The 20349-nt window shown below is 38.5% G+C and overlaps 1 protein-coding gene across 1 annotated transcript; it reads right to left on the bottom strand.

Moving 5' to 3' along the window:
* Nucleotides 1–1313: 1313 nt before the first annotated feature.
* LOC133979405 (protein shortage in chiasmata 1 ortholog) lies at nucleotides 1314–18868 on the bottom strand. Its single transcript, XM_062417916.1, is given in 28 exon segments — nucleotides 1314–1399; nucleotides 1480–2242; nucleotides 3335–3484; nucleotides 3649–3846; nucleotides 4121–4208; nucleotides 4341–4462; nucleotides 5348–5459; nucleotides 6623–6728; nucleotides 6812–6984; nucleotides 7616–7679; nucleotides 8081–8153; nucleotides 8679–8860; nucleotides 8951–9043; nucleotides 9188–9382; nucleotides 9983–10210; nucleotides 11378–11851; nucleotides 12002–12247; nucleotides 12758–12852; nucleotides 12981–13104; nucleotides 13516–13614; nucleotides 13721–13856; nucleotides 13941–14046; nucleotides 14223–14385; nucleotides 14494–14690; nucleotides 14826–14913; nucleotides 15758–15887; nucleotides 17595–17658; nucleotides 18846–18868. Coding segments are annotated over 28 exon segments (4578 nt in total).
* Between the last annotated feature and the right edge of the window lie 1481 nt (nucleotides 18869–20349).

Here is a 20349-nt window from a genome sequence, read left to right as displayed (position 1 = left end):
CCTCGGCTGGCTCTGGGTTTTTATTTACAGAGGAGAGGAAAGACACAGGTGACACGGTTAACTGCCGCCTGTGATTAAAGATAACAGCAGCGTGACCTTTACGGCTGTAGCCAGAGTACGATCCAAATCTAAAGGATGGCTTGGGGTTTAAACAGCCTGCTAATTCCCACAATATCTCTCCTGTCCCATTCAGTCCAGGGTTAAAGTATTGTGGGGGGGGGGGCAATTACTGCACCATTACTCTGCTGTTTACCTTCGCTTCACATGGGGACCGTCCTGCCCACCGCTTTTGTTCCTGAACCATTAAAAAACAAAACATTTTGTCTCTCTTTTGTTTGTCCGGCGCTTGTTAGAAACAGAGGCCGGAGAGACAGAGACAGAGAGAGACCGAGAGAGAGAGATAGAGAGAGGGATGCATTTAAAAGAAAAAGCCGACGGGTTATTGATGGTGGCCAGCCAGTGTTGGATACGGCTGTCCGGAGGCAGGGAGGCAGGGAGGCTTGGAGTCGATGTCCCCGGGGGTCGTCTTTGTCTGGGGATCATTCCTGAGGGAGCTGGCTTCACTCTGCTGGCTCGTGAAGATAAGCACTCTCTCCACATGCTGAGAGACGACGATAAGGGGATTGCTTCACTAAATGAAGGGAGAAAAAAAAAGAAAAAAAAGAAATAGCCCCCGCCATTGGAGCTGTTAAAATGAGAGACTTTATCAGTTTAGCTGGGAAAGACCCTCGCTCCCACTTCCCAAACAACAACAACACAACTCACAATTAGAATCAGATTTTTTTTTAAAGGAAAAGCAAAATGTGCACAATTTAGATGCATTTTATTATGTTTTTTTATAAGTAATTTTTAGGTCACTTAATGAAATATAATTTAAAAAGGGTGCAAGACAGCTGAACCGGAAAAATAAAATATTATAGTATGTAAGAAGTGATTTAATGCATCAAATCAGCAACACTGCTTTTGTGTTGTAAAATACAGCAGCTGAATAAAGCTTAAAATATGTATAAATAGCACCATATTAAAAACTAAAATGAGTATTTTATAATTGAGCAACAGACAGAAAATAAGGAACTCTAATTGTTTTGTAAGAAAAAAAACTGCATTTTATATTTTTTTTAATGACTCGAGAATAGACACTTGGTCATTAAAAATACAATTGTGTCTTAACATTTACAAGTTAATTAGAAAAATGCTTGCTAGTAAAACTTTTGCATTTAAACAAACAAGATAAACGTTATCTTCTGAATCTAAACATGAATTCTGCAATCGATCACTTGAATTAAACTCGACAGTAATATCAAAAGTCACGCCTAAAATAATTTCAGCCTCGTCTGTCCGTCGCTTCGGCCAGGCACCTTCTCGTAACTTAACCTCCCCATCTTCGGTGGCGTCAGCGCTGCAAAACAAGCACAAGAGAACGTTTGAATCTGTTTAATACACTTAAATTAAACAACACACATGGCCAACACCGCTCACCTGTGCCAACCAATCCAGCAGCCTCTCCGTTCCTCTTCCTCTCGTGTCCGATCCAACATTTGGAGCCGTAGTTCGCCGGGAGTCTCGAAATCCCCCCGAGATTAGAGGGGAAGTCTTGGCCGCTTTGACCTCGACCCCACAGCGTGACTTCTGCGGGAAGGCTCAGCCCGAGGTCGCCGTCGCCTGCGGAGAAGGTGGATGTTTGGGTGTTGGCTGGCTGCTGCAGTACGGGGCTGTAACTGAAGGTGGATTCCAGTTTTAGGGGACTGTCGGGAGCGGTTTGTAGGTAGTTTGTGTATTCGTTGAGGTTTGGTGGAACTCTGTGCGCCCACTCATCGTCTACTCTCCCAACAACTCGCCCCACTGCTCCGGATCTGCCCCTCCAACCAGAAAACGTCACCTTGTCCCTGCTTCTGTCGTCCTCCTTCCACAGATCGCTGCTGGTCCAGCTCCTCTGGAGATCCGGGGTACCGAAGGAGCAACCCAGATCTAGTCTGAAATCGGTGTTTCCCTCTTGCTCTGTCGAGTCTGGATCTGCGCTCTCAGCTCCGAACAGGAAGCTGGTGCTGTAGTTGCTAGAGAATGGTTCTGGTTCTGGATCCAGGTTGATGGGGAGTTGTGGATGTGGATCAGGGACAGGTGTTTTGGTCCACGGGCTGTTAGGTGGACTGGTTTGATGGTTCGTTTCATTGATCACAGTCTGAGAGTCGGGCCGGTCTGGATGTGCGGTCAGCGTGTACAGAGAGGTGGTGTCACTGAACAGCTGAGACCAGGAAGAGGAGGAGAGAGGGTCAAAGGCTGAACTGACTCTGACAATATTTTACTTTGATTTTGAAGTATTTTTTCACTTTGAGTCTGATTCACTCTCAGGACAAAAATCAAGTATACATGTTCTCTGTTGTTGTAGGTTTACATACAATTACAAAATGTATTTTTTGATTTAATGATATTTAATTCTTTATTGAAAGATCAGTAGCTACAAAAAATATCCAGTGTCTTAACTCTGGCGGTGGCACTTCTTAAGAGCCACCGTCAGAAAAAGTGGAAAGGAATAGTTCAACATTTTGGGATATATGAGGATCGACATACACCTCTCTCATGAAGGTCCTGTAGCCTGACTATCTGAAGGTAAAAATAATCAATCAATTAAAATAAGTAACTAACAAACTGTAAAAATTAGATGTTGTGCTTTTATAGAGGTTTTTTTCTTTCAACCTTCTGTTATAACTGAGTGTGTTTTCATGCCCACATGTATCATATCACGCTATCTCAGTTATGACTCAGGTTTCTGTTATTCTCTGCCATCAGCTCAGGTTACATAAGTAGTTTTTTCAATGATAACATTGAACACAGTGAAATAAAGGGAAAGCCTGATCATTGACTTTTCTTTCTTGGTTTCTATTAGCAGTGATCAGGTGGAGAAGTTAAATCCAGAAGGTCACAAACTTAAATGTGTTAATTTTGAACTGTTGAAGGAAAGTAAGAAGCTGGGATGTTCACACCTGCACCCAAAAGTTAAACAAACCTGGAAACTGTTAGAATCATGTTTACAAGGCTATGAATAAATAGGTTTCTCATATTCGTGTTAACACCAAATCCTTAATATGATCTAAACCAGGATAAGACTCAAAGCCTGGATCCTAACATGCATATAAACATACTCACTGTTACACAGCCAGCAGAAACTCCAGGAAGTTACTGCTCTCGGCTAAAAAACTGTAATATTTCTTATACATTTCAGATATTAGAGCCGTAATGATCTTCTCAGTTGACTCTTGGCAAGAAAATGAATAAGTGGATTTCCAAAAAATGTGGAACTGTTCCCTTTTAAGGGGAGCAATAAACTTAATATTACCTTTAGGACTTTATGTGGCACCTCAGGGAGCAGCTCCTTCAGCTGAGACAGAGAGGCCCCCAGGAGCCACTGGAAGGAGGCCGCTCTCTTCAGCATTAGCTGACAAACCAGAGGGTTAATACACGGGAACTGCAGCAGAGACTGTTCCTCCTAAAAGACAAGATAAACTACATAAACACACACAAACACACATAGTGGAGCAGGAAAATGAACACTACACACAGTTTTTAGGGTTCAGGCTTGAAATGATATGAAGCATTAATACTGTTAATAAACCAAAGATAAACCTTATAAACCAAATTCTGGACCTAAACATAGCTATAGTCCAGCATTCATGGCGTCAACCTTCTCCTGCTCTGATTTTGTGATGTGATGGTCACCTGTGAGGGCGTCACAGCCAGCCAGTCTCTGTCCAGGAAGCTGAGAAGATCCCTGTCATTGGACATCAGGCAGAGGAAGCAGATCTGACTGATCCATTTGGCGATTTCCGACACCTCCGACACAATCAGCACCTGACAGACAGGGTGAAATAGTTCGTTTTTTAAAAATTATTTTGCTCACCACCATAATATTACATCATATTCTTACATTTAAAATGACTCATCACTAGATCTCCATTCAATGTGGTTGAACACAGATTTATAGCAAGTCAAATGTTTGTCTATTTAAAAAAAAGACTGTTTAATGATGGAATAAGACTTTCAAATTGTGGTATTTTCTGACTTTGCAGGACGTGTAGTATAAAAAATGTTAATGACTGAAAAAGTGATCATGTATGTGTTCTACCTTCACATCTAGATCCTCCGACTTCATGCCGAGCAGCACCAGAGACGAATAAACCAACACCAAGTTGCTGAAAGCTTCGCCGGAAAATCTGCAGTCACATACACAGCAACAGTGATGGTGAGACTTTGTGAACAAGGTGTGTGTGTGTGTGTGTGTGTGTGTGTGTGTGTGTGTGTGTGTGTGTGTGTGTGTGTGTGCGTGTGTGTGTGCGGACACTGACCCTCCCCCCTGGCTGCCTGGGCAGTGCAGGATGATCCAGCAGCAGCTGTACTGCAGAGACAGAGCAGTCAGCCTCATCACCACTCCTTCACTCGCCCGCTCCGCACACAGTTCATCCTGCTCCTACACACACACACACACACACACACACACACACACACACACACACACACACACACACACACAGATAGACGCACCCACACACACACACACACACACACACACACACACACACAGACAGAGTTACTGATGATACATCAAGTGTAACTTATATTTGTCAGGTTGGATTTTTTAATGCAATAACAAAGAAGCTCAGTAGGGAGGGATTAAAGCTTCAGAGCTGATTTATTTATAATTTATTCTTTAGTATCTTTTTTTTCAAACCTGGAAAAAACACTGAATATCAGAGCAGATTTTATTATCATCATTTGTGTGTTGGACCCAGGACGCTGCTGCTCACCTCTCCATTTAAAACCCAACCTCTCAGATCTTCTCCCACATATCCAAATGTTCTTTTTCGTTTGTAAGCTAAAAATATTTTTTTCACTTGATAGGACTAAAAAATTTACATTTTTATAGTTTCTTACTATTAATATTTATGTTTTAGCCCTTCATAATTGTTATTTCTACCCCCTCTCGGTTCTTCAACTCAAATGACTCGCCCCCACTACTCTTCTACACACACACACACACACACACATCACATCAAAGCAGGAGCTACAGTTCAAATTTACACTTAATCTCAAACTTTAAACCTTTCATTTTTTTGCTGCTACCTTTGAATATTCTCAATTCTCATGTATATCACCATATTGTCAACCGTGTGAATTCATATTTTGTATTACGTTCTGTCTTGTCTTGTTTGATTTATGTCTTGATTTGTGTGTGTGTGTGTGTGTGTGTGTGTGTGTGTGTGTGTGTGTGTGTGTGTGTGTGTGTGTGTGTGTGTGTGTGTGTGTGTGTGTGTGTGTGTGTGTGTGTTGCAGCAGGTATTTCTGTCCCCGCTACCTGAACGACGATAGCGGTGCTTTCATCCACCGTGATCACAGCGTAGTGATGAGTCCCGCCGAGCATCTGGAGGGACGGACAGTGACTTCTCTCCAGCACGGTTATATTAAACCTGAGACACAGCACACATGGAATAAATCTTTCTAATCAAGAGTAACATACAGCCAAAACCAGGCAGAAGTAGTAAGTAGTAAAAATCTTACTTAGTCATTAAATAGCTTAAGTACATTTACTCTTTTGGAGGATATTTTATCCAAAGTGAGCCACGCTGCATATTTAATATCTATATATTTTTTTTATTTTTTATTTTATTTTTATTTTTTAAAGTACTTTTCAAAGATCTAAAGTGGAGGTTGGATGAAAACATGAAACTTTACTTTGGAGAACAAACATTAACATTGTGCCTCGTGTCAACAGTCCAGGCTGATGGTGTGAGGAAAGTATTCTTGGCACACTTTGGGAGCCTTGAAGGATGGGTTCATAATTCACAGTTCACTGGTGTAACCCTAACAACAATCAAATGAACACTGAAACATGTTTTTCTTGCTGTAATCATTCCTCCTGTTCATACTGAACATTAGAAGATCCCTTCATAATGCACTTATGATGTAGGTGATGGAGGACTAAATCCTTATCCTGTGCAAAAATATATTTAAAAGTTTATCTAAAGCTAATATGATGCTTCAGTCATCCAAATTAGTCAAATTAAGTAGATATGTTTCAACATTACAGTCTTTTTGGTGTCAAAGTCCCTCTTTTTGTTACTATACTTTTACCACAGGGAAACACAAAGAGGGAATTTGATGCTAAACAGACTGTAAATGTGTCAGATATCCACTTGATATGACTAATTCAGACTGCTGAAGACTCATATAAGCTTCAGATCAACTTTTTAAATGACTCTGTGGACAGACTGTGGATTTTTGAATAAATATAATAGAAAAAATAGTAAAAAGTAAATTTAGTAGATTCGAGTTAAAGGCTTACGTGAAGTAGAGGTATTATTAAAAAAAAGAGACAGACCAATCTGCTCAGGAGGTTCTGAAACACTTGCAAATTCCATACGTATCTAGGAGAAAAATTCTTACTGTGAAAAAGTTAATGAATGGCCCAAATTGGCCTCTTAAAGTCTGTTTAATATGAGTGGCTCTTACATGAGGTCTACTGGGAGCACAGTGCAGTGTCTGCAGTATCTAATTAATGTCAACCCAGACATTTTTACTAGCTGGATAAGAAGAAGTAATGAGACGTGTCTTCATGGATGGGAAACCTTACACTGACTCCAGCGTCTGCAGCAGCACCGGACAGTTGAGGAGCCCCTCAGTCACAACCAATACGTACGGCACGTTGTCCTCCAGGCACCAAGAGGCTTTTTTCTTCTCTTTATGGAAAAAAAGAACATAATTACATACAAATTACTACCAAGTGAACGCAGTCTGAACACAGCATGTATTTGCTGAGCACCGTCATGGAGGATTGTGTTGAAGGTGAGGTGACTGATGCTCCTCTCCCTGCAGATTGCGGCCCACGGAGACTGGCCTGGATGGTCGTACTCCACCACCAGGGAGAAACTGTTCCAGGGGAAGTCGGGGCCTATATGCTTCTCGTACACCAGCGCGCACACACTGTCACGCACACTGGTGGAACAGGATGGGAGTGTGAAAATAACACTTTGTTCGACATACAGTAGCAGCTCAAAATATTTCCTAAAACAATAACCATCCACCCCGGGAACTCTCTCATACAGTTCATGTACTCCCTGATGAAATTCCCAGCTGGGAAAAAACAGATGTTTCTGCCTGATGAGGGTATTGTTTTTTACTTAACACTTTTTTATTATACTTTATCTAGATGTCCATATGGAATATAATGAAATAAGTTCAAGCTGCATCGATTCACTTGTTAGTCCACTGATAGAAAGTTAATCGCAACTACAGTATTTTAATATTCGATTACTCATTTAAGTCATATTTTAAGCAAAAATTCCTCTTAAATTTGAGTATTTTGCTGCTTTTCTTTCTCTTTTCAGTTTCTGACTGTTAATCGGACAAAGTATCCGGTAATTCTAGGATATTGCGATCATTTTTTAATGGTTTTCTAATGTTGTATAGACTAAAAGATTAACAGTAAGAGTAATTAAAAATGAAAATAATGATTAGTTGCAGCCCCATTATGTGAAATAGCGTTGCTTCCAGTGAAACCTTCATTAAACACAAAACACTCATAAGCAGCTTTGTATTTTTCATGAAGTGGACACTACAAACCCACCTGCTGACCACACTGGCACCATTCAGTTTGTTATTATCCTCCATGGGACAAACAGCTGTTACATCTGCACCCAAAAAATGAAAAAAAAAGCCACAACTACACTTAACTTTATGACACTTACACAAACCACTGAATATTATAGATGATGTTTTGGCCTGTGATCAGTTTAATTTATTAGAAGTGCTTTTTTTCATCCACACTGAAAAAATATATATTTAGTTTATCAGTGACATCTGGAATGTGCCATCATGTGCAATTAAGTCTGCAACTACTGCTTTTACTTGTTACTGCATCTATCTTCATGTGTCTCATTGTGTGTTGTTTTATGTATATTGTCTGATGCTTTCTTGTTTTTGTGTGTGTTATTAGCCACTGGGGACACATAATGTTGTTGTACTGCTGTGTAATGACAGTAAAGGCATTGAATTGAATTGACATGTCTGATAAAGATCACAAGTTGCTCACCAGTCAGTTGGTTCAAATCTGTGATGATTGTTGATCTGCTGTCGTCAGAGTCGACTGATATTATGACAAGAATCTACAAAAAAGAAGAATCAATTATCATTCATTAACATTTAGTCATCAGGACTTCTGTTTACAATGTAAACGAGAGATAAAAGAGCAGATTTTATATGAATTGCAAGTCAAATAAACACAAATGTAACCCTTACATGCAGTTTAGGGTCAAATTTGACCCATTTTTACATTTAAAAACACCATATACACATTTCTTTTAGCTGCACTTTTCCTAATGTGACTCACAGTATATAAAAATGGAAATAAAAAGCTTAATTTTTTAACATTTTTGTGCAGCTGATAGAAATATTTGTATATACAAAGGTACAACATTTTAAAAAAAAATTACTATTCAAACATGTTTGTTTCTTTATATTCTATAAAATGTTCTCCTGGACTATAAACGTGTCTCTGACAGCTTCATTAAGGGTTAATCAAACATTAAGGGGAATTTATGAATGTGAATTGGTGTAGAACTTATTATGAGTCAGAATATGAACAGTATGTAAAGGGTTAAAGTAGTTCTGCTCTTGTTGTGGATGCTCACTTTGTCCGTGTTGTTTTGTCCCTTCCTGCCCTGCAGCCATGCGGCCAGCAGCTGATGCAGCTCCAGCAGTTTGGGGGACGACTCCTGGTCCCTGTGACTGAGGTACAGGATGATCTGCAGCCTCTTCACAAGATGCTCCAGACTCTGCTCTGCGCACGCCTCGGCCGCCTTCGTCAGGTACTCTTAGGGCGTAAAGAGAAGGGTGTGAGTAACGCTGCTTGTGGTGAAAACGACTGTATGTTTAAGTCAAACTGCAGCGTGTCGTTACCGACCCACAGCAGTGCCGAGGTCACACTTCAGCAGCAGGTCCTTCAATGTCACCAGCACATGGATCAGAGCCACCTGGTTGAAAAGTAGTTCCTGATCTGCATGAAACACAAAGTCAGCAGCGGACTTTGACTTCTTTCACACACAGACTTGATGGATTAATAGATGCATTGTCCAGTATACAGTGGGAAGCTTTTAAAATCTAATAATGTGCTTATGCATCATAAAATGACATGTCGTACCTCTGATGAGCTCTGCGCTCTGAGCGGTGGTCCTGCAGAGCGCCCTCTCCTGCTGTTTGAGCAGGAAGTGTGTTTGGTCCGAGGTCAGACTGCTGAAGTCTCCCCACGCTGGGAAGTTGAGCCACAGCTGTTTGGCAGAGGACAGACGGGGCTCAGCGAAGGCCAGCAGCTCACAGTAGGCACGCTGCTGGCTGGCTGTAAAGCAGGACCAGCAAGAACACTTAAAATACAAACTTCCAGCATCATTTGATGATTCTTATCTACTCTATTCTCCATAAATGTACAATTTAGTTTGGTCAGTGGTAAGAAAACACTCAAGTAGTTGTGCCATAATATACTTGGCAGACTAATTACTCTATTTTAGCTAATAATTTTATTTCCAATTTAAGACTTTATATTTAAATGTCTTGTGTTGCTTTTATAGCCTCTCTTGATGCATTTCATGTTTTATATAAACCACTTTGAATTGCCTCGTTGTTGAAATTTGTTGCCTTGCTTAATGGAGAAATACTTCCATTTTAATTTAAGTTACGTTTATTCTAGTATTAACAGCAAAATGTACATCAGAGGTGAAAGTACTTTGAAAGAATAACTGAATAAGCTTTAAGTTAACTAATGTGTTTTTATGTTGTTGGTTCTCTAATTAAGTTATGTTGAGTGCTGCAAAAAGTGCTTGATTGCTGCATTTCTTTCTTTCTTCTTCTCTTATAATTAGGGCCCGAGCACTAAACTAAACTAAACTATCTATGTATATGAGTGTGTCTCTGAACTGGAGGTGTTGAGAATTAATCGTACCAGTAGCTTGGACCTGCAGGACTCTGTTCTCCTTTCTGTCCTGAGTGACGGACGGACTGATGACAGGACTGATGAGCCGACCCGTCGGCTGACCGGCTGCTTTCTGCTCTCTGGTAGCGTTTCCTGACACAGCAGCATTCATCAAGTTTGGTGTCCTGTCTAGTTTTTTAATCTGGTCTGCAGGAGGCCGCAGCTCCGACTGTGGAGGTTGTTCGTCCACCTTTGGTGCTGAAAAATAAAAGTGTGAAGTTACAGAATGTAACATGAAGTTTTAAAACCTCATGATGTGGGTGATGTTTAAAAATAGGCTACAGCTAACAATTATTTTAATTTTGAATTGATCATGTAGTCTATAAAAAAACAGAAAATAGTAAAAATAAAAATGCTTGTGGTGAATTCACCAAATTGCATGCTTTGTCTGATCACACATCATCTCAAAGGGGTTTATCCTGATAAGCTGAAAACAGAAAATGTATTATGGGTATTAATCGATTAGTCTATAAAACTTCCAAAAACAATGACGAGTGATAATCACATCATATCTTAGAGCACAAAGTTAAACTGTCCTATATCTTGTTTTGCCCGACAAACAAACCGAAACCCAAAAATATTAAATTTACCATAAAGTACGACAAAGAAAGAAAATCTAATTTTAAAATGGAAGAACCTGGAACCACCAAATTTGGGGAATTTATGCTTGATAAATGACTTTAATGATTAATTGAGCTTAAAAACGATTGATCTGTCCTGTCAATTAACTAATTGATGAATTATTTGTTTCAGTAACTACAACACAAATGTTTGAATTTGGGGGTTTTCTTGTGCAGATTTTTTTTTTAAATGTCTTTTTAATGAAGCCATTTAGAGATTTAATCTTTTTTTTTCATTGGAATCATGAGCAGAACTTAAAATAAAATGAAAGCTATTTTTGTGGGACTTTATGTGATTATATCTCATCTCAATTATTTTTGTTTGAAGAATAATGAAACACCTGCAGTGTTCGATGGTTAGTTCATGTTGATAATTATATCAGCGTCATTCTTCATGTGACCACAAGATGGAGCCAGGTTCAAAGAAAAGCTCATCCTACAGTTTAATTATATGGATAAATATATTTTTTGACTTAATAATAATTTAAAAACCAAAATCCTAATGAAAATCTTACACTGTGAGACCTGAGAACAAGAGTATTACTATAAAGGTCAAGAGTATTAAATGTATGTCAATATAATACCCAGGTAATGCTTATTTGTAGCTTCTATTAAACCACAAAGCTGTAATTTCCTGCAGCATGAAAACAGAAAATGTATTTAAAAATTGTTTAAAGTATAAATATAAGACAAAAATCAGCTTTCATTTGTACCAGATGAGGCTCACAGCAGCAGCACAGTGTACCTGCAGTGTTGACGCAGCTCTGAGGGGACCTCTGCTGGGACCTCAGCATCATGAAGGTGGACAGAGGGTCCAGGTCCTTCTCTGGTGGACGTCTGGAGACCAGGACGCCTCTGTGATCGTCTCTGATGTTCGGTCTGGAGGGGACGTCGCTCAGCTGTGATTGGCTCTCACAGACTTCTCTACCTGTGTAACTGGTGTCGTTCTTACGAGCAGATGAGATGGATACAACCTCTGAAAACATCTTGTCTGTGACGCCATGTTTGGTCTTTGTGGTGGTTTCAGGTTTTGGAAACATTAACACTGCAGGTTTGACTTCTTTATTTGTGTTGACAGCGTGAGTCGGGAGGCTGTTCTGAGATGAATCTGTGATGGTTTCTTTTTGGAGAAAGGCTGCAACAGCTTCAGACTTCTTCTGATGAGGTGAGTTCAGGTGAGTTCTGTTCGTGGGACTCATCTGGATCGATCTGACGGCGACTGAGACCAGAAGTAAAAATATGCTAAAACAATCCTCTAAGAGTTTGAACAAATGCTTTAAAGCAACAATCAATGTGTGCTTATAAAAACGACTTTGACTTCATTATTTTATGAAACTGATTCATTGACAAAACATCAGACTAAACTTACACTCCAAATGTTCAGGTGACAGTTTGGTGAAATCTTCCTCCTCCCTCTCGTCCTCCTCAGTAGACAGAAACTCGGAGCTCAGGCTCTCTGTGAACTCACAGCAGCTGCTCGTACACACCTGCAGGACTCCCGCCTCCATCTGGGGCTGCAGTTCGTCACCAACACTCACAAAACTTTGCTCGTGTAATAATTTCAAGGCTTCAGACAGAGGCTGGAAATCAGCAGTTGGTTCGTATGTTTGAGGTTCTGTCAAAAAACACAAATTCAATTTTTTTAATAAGATATAAAACTGGCTGAACAAGAAGTTGATTTAACACTGAGACTCTCAAACCAAACACGTCTGCACTTTTAAAACTATAATGAACACAAATTTTTATGTTTGACAAAATTTGCAATGAAGTGATAATTATTGTATCATCAGACTAAATTCTTAAACAAAAATCTAAAGTAAGCTACGAGTGAATATCATAATTGATGTGCTAATATGCATACATGTGCCTTTGTAATAATTAATGACTACCTACTCCTTAAAGAGGCACACCATAATGTTAGGGGGATTAACAAGAGTCAAGCTGTCAAAACTGATGCCAGATATCGTGACTTTAAGTCCCTGGTCAGACCCTCCCTGCCTGGTAAATGCTCTTATCAGACTTTTTATTAAAACATTTGGAGCCTCCAAACTCAATCTGAGAAACCCATTTTCAGGGTGGAACGCTTCTTTAAATGTCAAATTTTAAAGCTAAATCTTGATATTACCTGCCAACAGAAAGCCCAGTACGAAGGTGGGATGCTTCTCTGCCATCCAAAGTGCCGTCTCCATCTCCTTTTGAGCTTTCTCTGACACCAAACATCTACATGACGATCACAGTATGTCACAAAACTACACTAACATCACACACCAGAGCAGATCTCAACACTTTTTAACTCTAGATACACTCAGGTACGTTACTCTACACTGTAACATTATAACATCACTCACAGAGTGCTGAGTAGAGACGAATCTTCCCTCTGTAGATCTTTAGTCGACAGACAGATGAAAGTCTGACTGGTCTCAGAAGTCAAAGTCACGTCCAGCTCCATTTCAGTTGGAAGCAACAAACGTCCTGAAAGGAACATAAAGCTTAAAGGATTAGTTCACAGTTTTTAAAGTCTTAAAACAACAATCAGGAGCCCAAATGGACATTGAAACTTATATTGAAAGCACATTTGAAGATCTTTTAACAGCCAGTATGAACAGGAGGAATGATTACAGTGAGGAAAACCTCTTTCAGTGTTCATATGAGCACCTGACTGTTCTTTTAAGACAGACTTAAAAAACAATGAACCTGTCCTTTAAATCCAGGAGCAAGGAAGCTACCAGAAGTACAGGAAAGTGTCTGCTGTTGGTAGATTACTGACGAGTACATTTTGAGATGAAACCTGTATAAAATGTGTTTTCTGTTTCTAAATTTAACCTTTTTATTCACAGACATCTAATCATGGTATTTTTTGTGTCTTCTCTCTTTATCCTGTACCTGGTAAATCTGTGTCGATCAGGCCTCCGTTCATCTTGCGTCCTCTGCTGGGCTCCTCTGGTAAAACATACTGGGCAATGTCCATCGATACTGGTGCATCTGAAAGGGAAAGTGAAGGAAATGTGACTTCATCATTTAACTTTTTCTGCGCTGTTGTGTATTTTAATTAAATCTAAAATCATCCTCATCTTCTCTTTACCTTTACGAAGCAAATCCAGGACAGTACGTTGCTCATCCAGCTGTTCAGGAACAACATTCACACGACCACATACGCTTGAAAAAGTGGTGAAGTTTTCTGCGGCCAGTTTGAGAGCATCCACAACATCAGGTAACAGCAGAGACTACGGGAGGGGGAAATGATCAACTTTAAAGTCATTTCATAGATGAACAAATCATTTGAGATTCATTCGTCTATTTTTAATTACCTCTTCCTTCATTTCTGAGTCTTTAACAAATTCCTCGTGAATGTTTGCACACATTTGAACGTCACTGGGGAAAACATCAGGAGGCGTTTCATAGGGTGCACAGTGTCTGAAAGGGTCAATAAGTTTTAATATAATACATAATTATAACAAAAACCAGGACATGAATGACACAATTAACCCAGTATCTAAATTATCTTGCCAATTTTTAAACATACGGCGACCACTTTGAATCACGTTACTATGAAACACATTTCAGGATGAAGTCTTGCAGCTAGTTTTCACCTGAATATTGTTTCCTCGGAGATGACTTCACCTGTCGAGCTCAGCAGAGGGTCGGCCACAGGAAACGTCCTCAGTCTGGACAGTTTGGTTTTCAGCGTGGGCAGATGTCTCTTAAATTGTGGCAGGAAATTGACAACCATCATCTCTTCTGGGAGGTGGAGATCTTAAAAAGTAAATGCCAAAGTAAAAAAAAAAATCAGCCTTTTAATATTCAGTTTGTCGAAATGCAGATTTTTATGTTTTACAGAGACTGACAAGACTCCTGATTTACCTTTGCTCTTATTTTCACTTTCATGACACGTCTGGTCAGCCGACAACTTGAAAAAGGATTCCTGACACGGATCACTGATCTTTGAGCCTTTTAAAAGATTAATCCACTCATCCTGGTCGACATCATCCAGTGAGTCAGGATTAGAGCTGGGAATCACCTCCATCTCGTCTCTCACGTGACTCAGAGTGACATTAAATCTGGAAAGTATCAAGATGATCCATCATCAAGTACGTACAGTAAGTAAATGAACAATGAAGTGATGAGTGGAAACATATGGGGGTAAAATGATGCACAGTGAGAAGAATTTAAGGTGTGTGTGAAAGTGACGACACCTCTCTGGTGAATTAACTTGTTTTTTTCGTCCCAAGTCGTCGAGTACAGAGCCGCTGACGAAGAGTCTGCAGGTGGAGATTATCTTTCCTAACAAAGGTATACATTTTAAGTTCATAATCATACATCATGTGAATCAAATACAGTATGATTGAAGCAATTATACAGGTGGTGAAGGTTTATTGTGTACATGCTTACAAGCAAGTGTGAGCATAAGTGGTGTTGGCAGCAAGAAAGTAGATATAACAGGCACAGAGAAGAAGGCACGTTCAGAAATTGTGTCAACTGTGATGATGCTGTAAAAAAATGTAATTTACCCTTTAACACCGAAAGTATAAATTTAAGCACTATCATGGTGTTAATACCAAAGTCCCCCCTGATATCAAGTCACAATAATCATATAAATATTTGCTGGTCTAAGTTCAATAAATGTGAGAATTTGCAGCTTTTATTTATTTTATATCCCCTATCCCTTTGTATATCACCTTACATTGGATTTAAAATATTTTTTGGACTGTTGGTCGGACAAAACGACATTTGAAGACGTCAAAGAGAGATTACAAAACATTGAATAGACTAATAACACTAAGGTTAAGTTATAATGAAGATCATTATTCTAAGCTTTAGTGTCCATTTTATTTAACATACATACTCTTACTCTTTTTTTTGGTTTGTTTTTGTGATGTGTGAAAAGTAGAAAATTAGGAAAAGAAAAAAAAGAAAGAAGAGGAATTAAAAGTTGATCTCCTTTGCTGGAAAACGCTGAAGGCAACGTCCATAATTTCCATCCAAAGTATTCAGGAGTGTTTATTTTCCGAAATGTAATCCAGACTCTTGTCATTACCTTCACACATAAAACCAGCGTCTGTGTCATTTAACAGAGCTCAATACGTGGAATAATATTTATATGACATCGCTTTGGCCACCTGTGTACCTCTGATCCACGGCGTCCTGTAGGTGACCTCAGGCAGGCTGCCACTGTGAGGATACAGGTCACTGGTACCCGTGAGGTAAGGTGCTGGCAGCGCCAACAGGTTCATCATTACCTTCAGACTGGTGGTGGTCTGAAAGAGAAAGAAAAGAAAGCAGAAGAAGTAATCAGATCCTTTATTCCCAAAGTAAAAGTATTAGCAGCAAAATGTAGTTAAAGTATTACAGTAAAAGTATAAGGGCCTGATTTACTAAAAGTTTGCGTGTATTAAAACGTGTGCAAACTTGACATCACCCGCAAAAAATGTGCAAGTTGATCTACTAACTCGGCACACTGAGGCTTCTTTCAAATGTGCAAGATGATACGCACTGTCCATTTAGTACGTTTGCCATAATGAAAATGTAATATGGGGCGAATTTGCAAATATGTTATTTAGCTCACGCATTGTGATTTACCAAACCTGAAGGTAATTTTGCTGACGGTAATTGCGTCTATAAATAATAGCTTTGAAGGGCAGGTATTAACCGGCTGCGCACTGGGCACAGATGACTGCTGTTACTGTGGAGACGAGGAGACGGAGGCACAATGACAGAATACACACAGGACGGATTTTTTCCACCTGTGTTAATCATTTTGGAGTGGAATATTTTTGGTTTTACTAACAGCATTGACTTTGTCACAAATACTCTCCCATATGTCGGTTTTTCTGGTATTATTTGTTTTTGTTATAACTCAATATATTTGTTAACCTCTTCCACTAGAACCTGATCACATTTCATTTTGCGCTTGCAGCTTTCTGCTCGTCCAAACTCTCCATAAAGACACACAAAACCCTCATTTAAATACTGCTGTCTCCACCCTGTTGCACCTGTGTTCATTTACAATGAAAATGATTTACAATCTTTTGCACTGTGCACGCAATTTAGTACCTTTTATTTGGGATCTTAGTAAATCAGGCCCTATAAGTATTATGAGTGATGTAGTTAAAGTATTACAGTAAAAATAGTGGTTTGGTCCCTCTGACTGATATATTATTATATATGACATCATTAGATTATTAATACTGAAGCATCAGTGTTGGAGCAGCATGTTACTGTTGTAGCTGCTGGAGGTGGAGCTAATTTACACTACTTTATATACAGTTGGCTAGTTTAGTCCTGTGGTTCCCAACCTAGGGGTGGGGCCCCTCCACAGGGTCATCAGGTAAATCTGAGGGGTCATGAGATGATTAATGGGAGAGGAAATAAGAAAAAGTTCTGATAAACAAATCTGTTTTCAGTTTTGGGACTTTTTACTCTAATCTTGGATTTTTGCTGAAAATCATTTGAATATTTATTGAAATGAAACCATGTGAGAAGTTAATAAGGAAAATTACTTGTAAAGCCTTGCAATCCAAGTAAAAGTAAAACATTGATTACCTTCTACCTCCAAAGGGTCAACAGATAAGAGTTAACAACTCAGACATCTGAAATGTGACCCCGATTACACACTGCTTTTTGTAAGACGTCAAAAGCCAAAAAGGTTGTAAACCAATGGTTTCATCTTTAACAATATGTTGTATTTTAAAAACTTGTTATATTATCTATTGTGTCAAATCTTCATCTGAAAAGTAACTAAAGCTGTCAAATAAATGTAGTGGAGTAGAAAGTACAATATTTCCCTCTGAAATGTAGAGGAGTGAAAGTATAAAGTAAAGTAAAAGTACCTCAAAATGGTAATTTCACACAATACTTGAGTAAATGTACTTATCAAGTTATTTTCAACCCCTGACAGACAGGACAACATTATTGCTAGTGTTCAGTGATATTCTGATTTAAAGTGAATGATCCAATAAACTCACCTCAAACACATAATCCAGAGCTTTACATCTGACAGCAGGAAATATTTCAGTGTCATTTTCACACCTGTAAACATGAGAAGAGCAACGAACACACAGGTTAATTTAATCTTCTGGTTATTTCAATGAAAACCTGTAGCAGTTTGAATAATCTGATTGTTCTGCTAAGCTAACTGAACTGTTTTAATCAACCACGTATTTTAATATAATCAAAGATTTAAAGCACAAATTGAACGAATTACACATTAATATCAAGATTTTGTTAATCAATATCAAACTTACATCGTGATATAAGTTTTATTGTTGGTGTTTTTGGCGGCGGGTTGTTCAATCAAAGATCGTCCGTGTTGAGATGAGTCACTCCTCTGCGTTCTCTGGGCTGCTTCGTCTCACGCATGCGCACTGGCCAAGGGATTTTATTTGAATTATGAAAACAATAACTGAAGTTTAATATCATACCTATTCTGTAAAATGTTTAAACTGATAATGGATTGATTTTATTGTTGCTGACTACACTTAAGTTATCTTAAGAAAGAATAAATGTTTTGTATCATTAGAAACAAACCGCACAAAAATCCAAAACAAAGAATAGCTTTAGCTACATGATATTGAAAACCTTGAAATTCCTGATTGATTTCATCAGCTTGAAACTGAATAATTTTGGGATGTGTCTCATAGAAATTACATAATATGCTATTTCTTTTTTTCTGTTTGTAAACTGACAAACACAAATACACAAAAAAAACATCAGACTTTTTATTTTTAGATAGAGTTCAACACCAAACCATTTTGTCAAATCCATCTTAAAACTGACAGATTTTGTACAGGCCGCAATATGTTAATTAACAGCAGCAATTACATTAAACAATGGGCCAATAGTTTTTCTTACTCCGGTAATGTTGTACATGTATAGTAAAAACACATCCCAGACTCAAAAAACTGTTGGGTTAAAAAAATAATCCAATAAACCAACCATCCCTTTAAATTTAAATAAAATCACAATTTACAACAGCTGATTAAAATGAAACCAAGAGAAAGTTTAACCCTCCTGTTATCCTCAAGTCAAATATGACATGTTTTCAAGTGTTTTTTATATCATAAATATGGAATTCTTTCATATATTTGCCTAAAAATGACACTGATGGTTGCATACTACATTCTTTGTTAAAAAAAAATAATAATATGCAGGTAAGATGAAGATATCGCACAAGAATCCATCATGTCATACAAGTTCTGCCCTTGTGTCTGAACTACCAGTGGTTCAGACCTTTCAGCATTGTATGAAGATTCTTGCACGATCTTGTGATCTCATGAATCCAGCAGTCCCACAAAATCCCAAGTGTATTTTAAACGTGCCTCTGTAAAAGCCCTGAAAGATGAGTATTTTTTATGAAAAACGGACGGACACAACTTTCCTCTGTCTGTATTGACTGAGAAAGAGTCCAATGCACTGGGGTCCTGGGGATAAATAGCTGGGAGACCCCTGTCTAGATCCAAACCAGACTCCATCCTCAAAGTACTGTTTTTGATACAAATCTGTTTTGCTCAGATTGATACATTATTCACCTGTTATTCATTTGATATATTTATAAGGTATAAGCTCATATTTATTGGGATTGTATACTGTATGAGGAGTCATGTAAAATATTGGATGTCATCTATAAAAGGGAAAACTTCAGCTTTCATTATGGGGCCAAATATTTTTGTTTGAGGGCAAGGTTTGGTTTGACCTACAGGCCACTATTTGCTTACCACTGGTTTACAGGGTAAAATATATAAAGACATTTAAATATTCACTCTTTGATTTAATGTATTTGTAAGTCCACTGTCCACATTTACCCACATCTATCACAATAGAGACATTTTTCAGAATCTAGTGTTGAATTATCCCTTTTAACTTGAGATCACTTTGATCTACTATTTATCGCTTACTATTTATTATTAGTTATTATTACTTATGTTCCAGGATTTTTTTAAATACGTTTTTCTTGCATGTTTTTATGTAGCTTATTTATTGTAATTCTATTGGGTTTTTTTCTCCTTCTCTACCTTGTGCTTTAACATGTCGATGTTTACCTAGGGGTACATGAAATATTCAACTATGTCCAATAAGCAATTGAATACTGTGAAACCATGTCAATCCTATTATGTTATTGTGTTCACTGTTGCATTTTTGGATCTGTCACTGGGTCTGGAATATATGTTGTTTATATGCAAATGTATTCAGCACTTTTAACCCAAGACAAATTTCCTTCGGGACAATAAAGTTTATCTTATTTTATCATATCTTAATTGTTTATATAAGGCATAACAGTGAGCAAATGTTTAGAGAAATGCTGCTTTTTACCACAGGGAGGCACTATTCACCACACTATCATATGTGAGTAGGTCTGTGCAGACGCCCTGCAGGCAGTCCGCCCCTGTCCTAGCTAATAAAACACCTAAAACATGGGATTATATGATGATATCAAACCAGTAACACAAAGTTTCAGTAACTCGATCGCCTTCTGAAGGTTATATCTCAAAGATGATCTTCAGAGAAAGAAACAAGAGGAAGCTGAGCTGTCCGGTTTCTGAAAGTTGAGGACAGTGTGATAAAGTCCTCCTTTCTGTGTTTCACAAAACAGCTTCTGTGACCTCCATGTGCTTGTAAAGCCCATGTATGACCTCAGAGTTGAAGTTAATAAACTCTTAAAAGTCAGTGAGAAACTTCCATGTGTGGATGTGAGGTTTACTAGTTTCTCAGACAGGTGACAAA

Source organism: Scomber scombrus, chromosome 4, assembly GCF_963691925.1.
Source record: "Scomber scombrus chromosome 4, fScoSco1.1, whole genome shotgun sequence".
NCBI lineage: Eukaryota > Metazoa > Chordata > Actinopteri > Scombriformes > Scombridae > Scomber > Scomber scombrus.
Note: the sequence above shows the minus strand (reverse complement) of the source record. Positions and strands in the feature narration are given on the sequence as shown.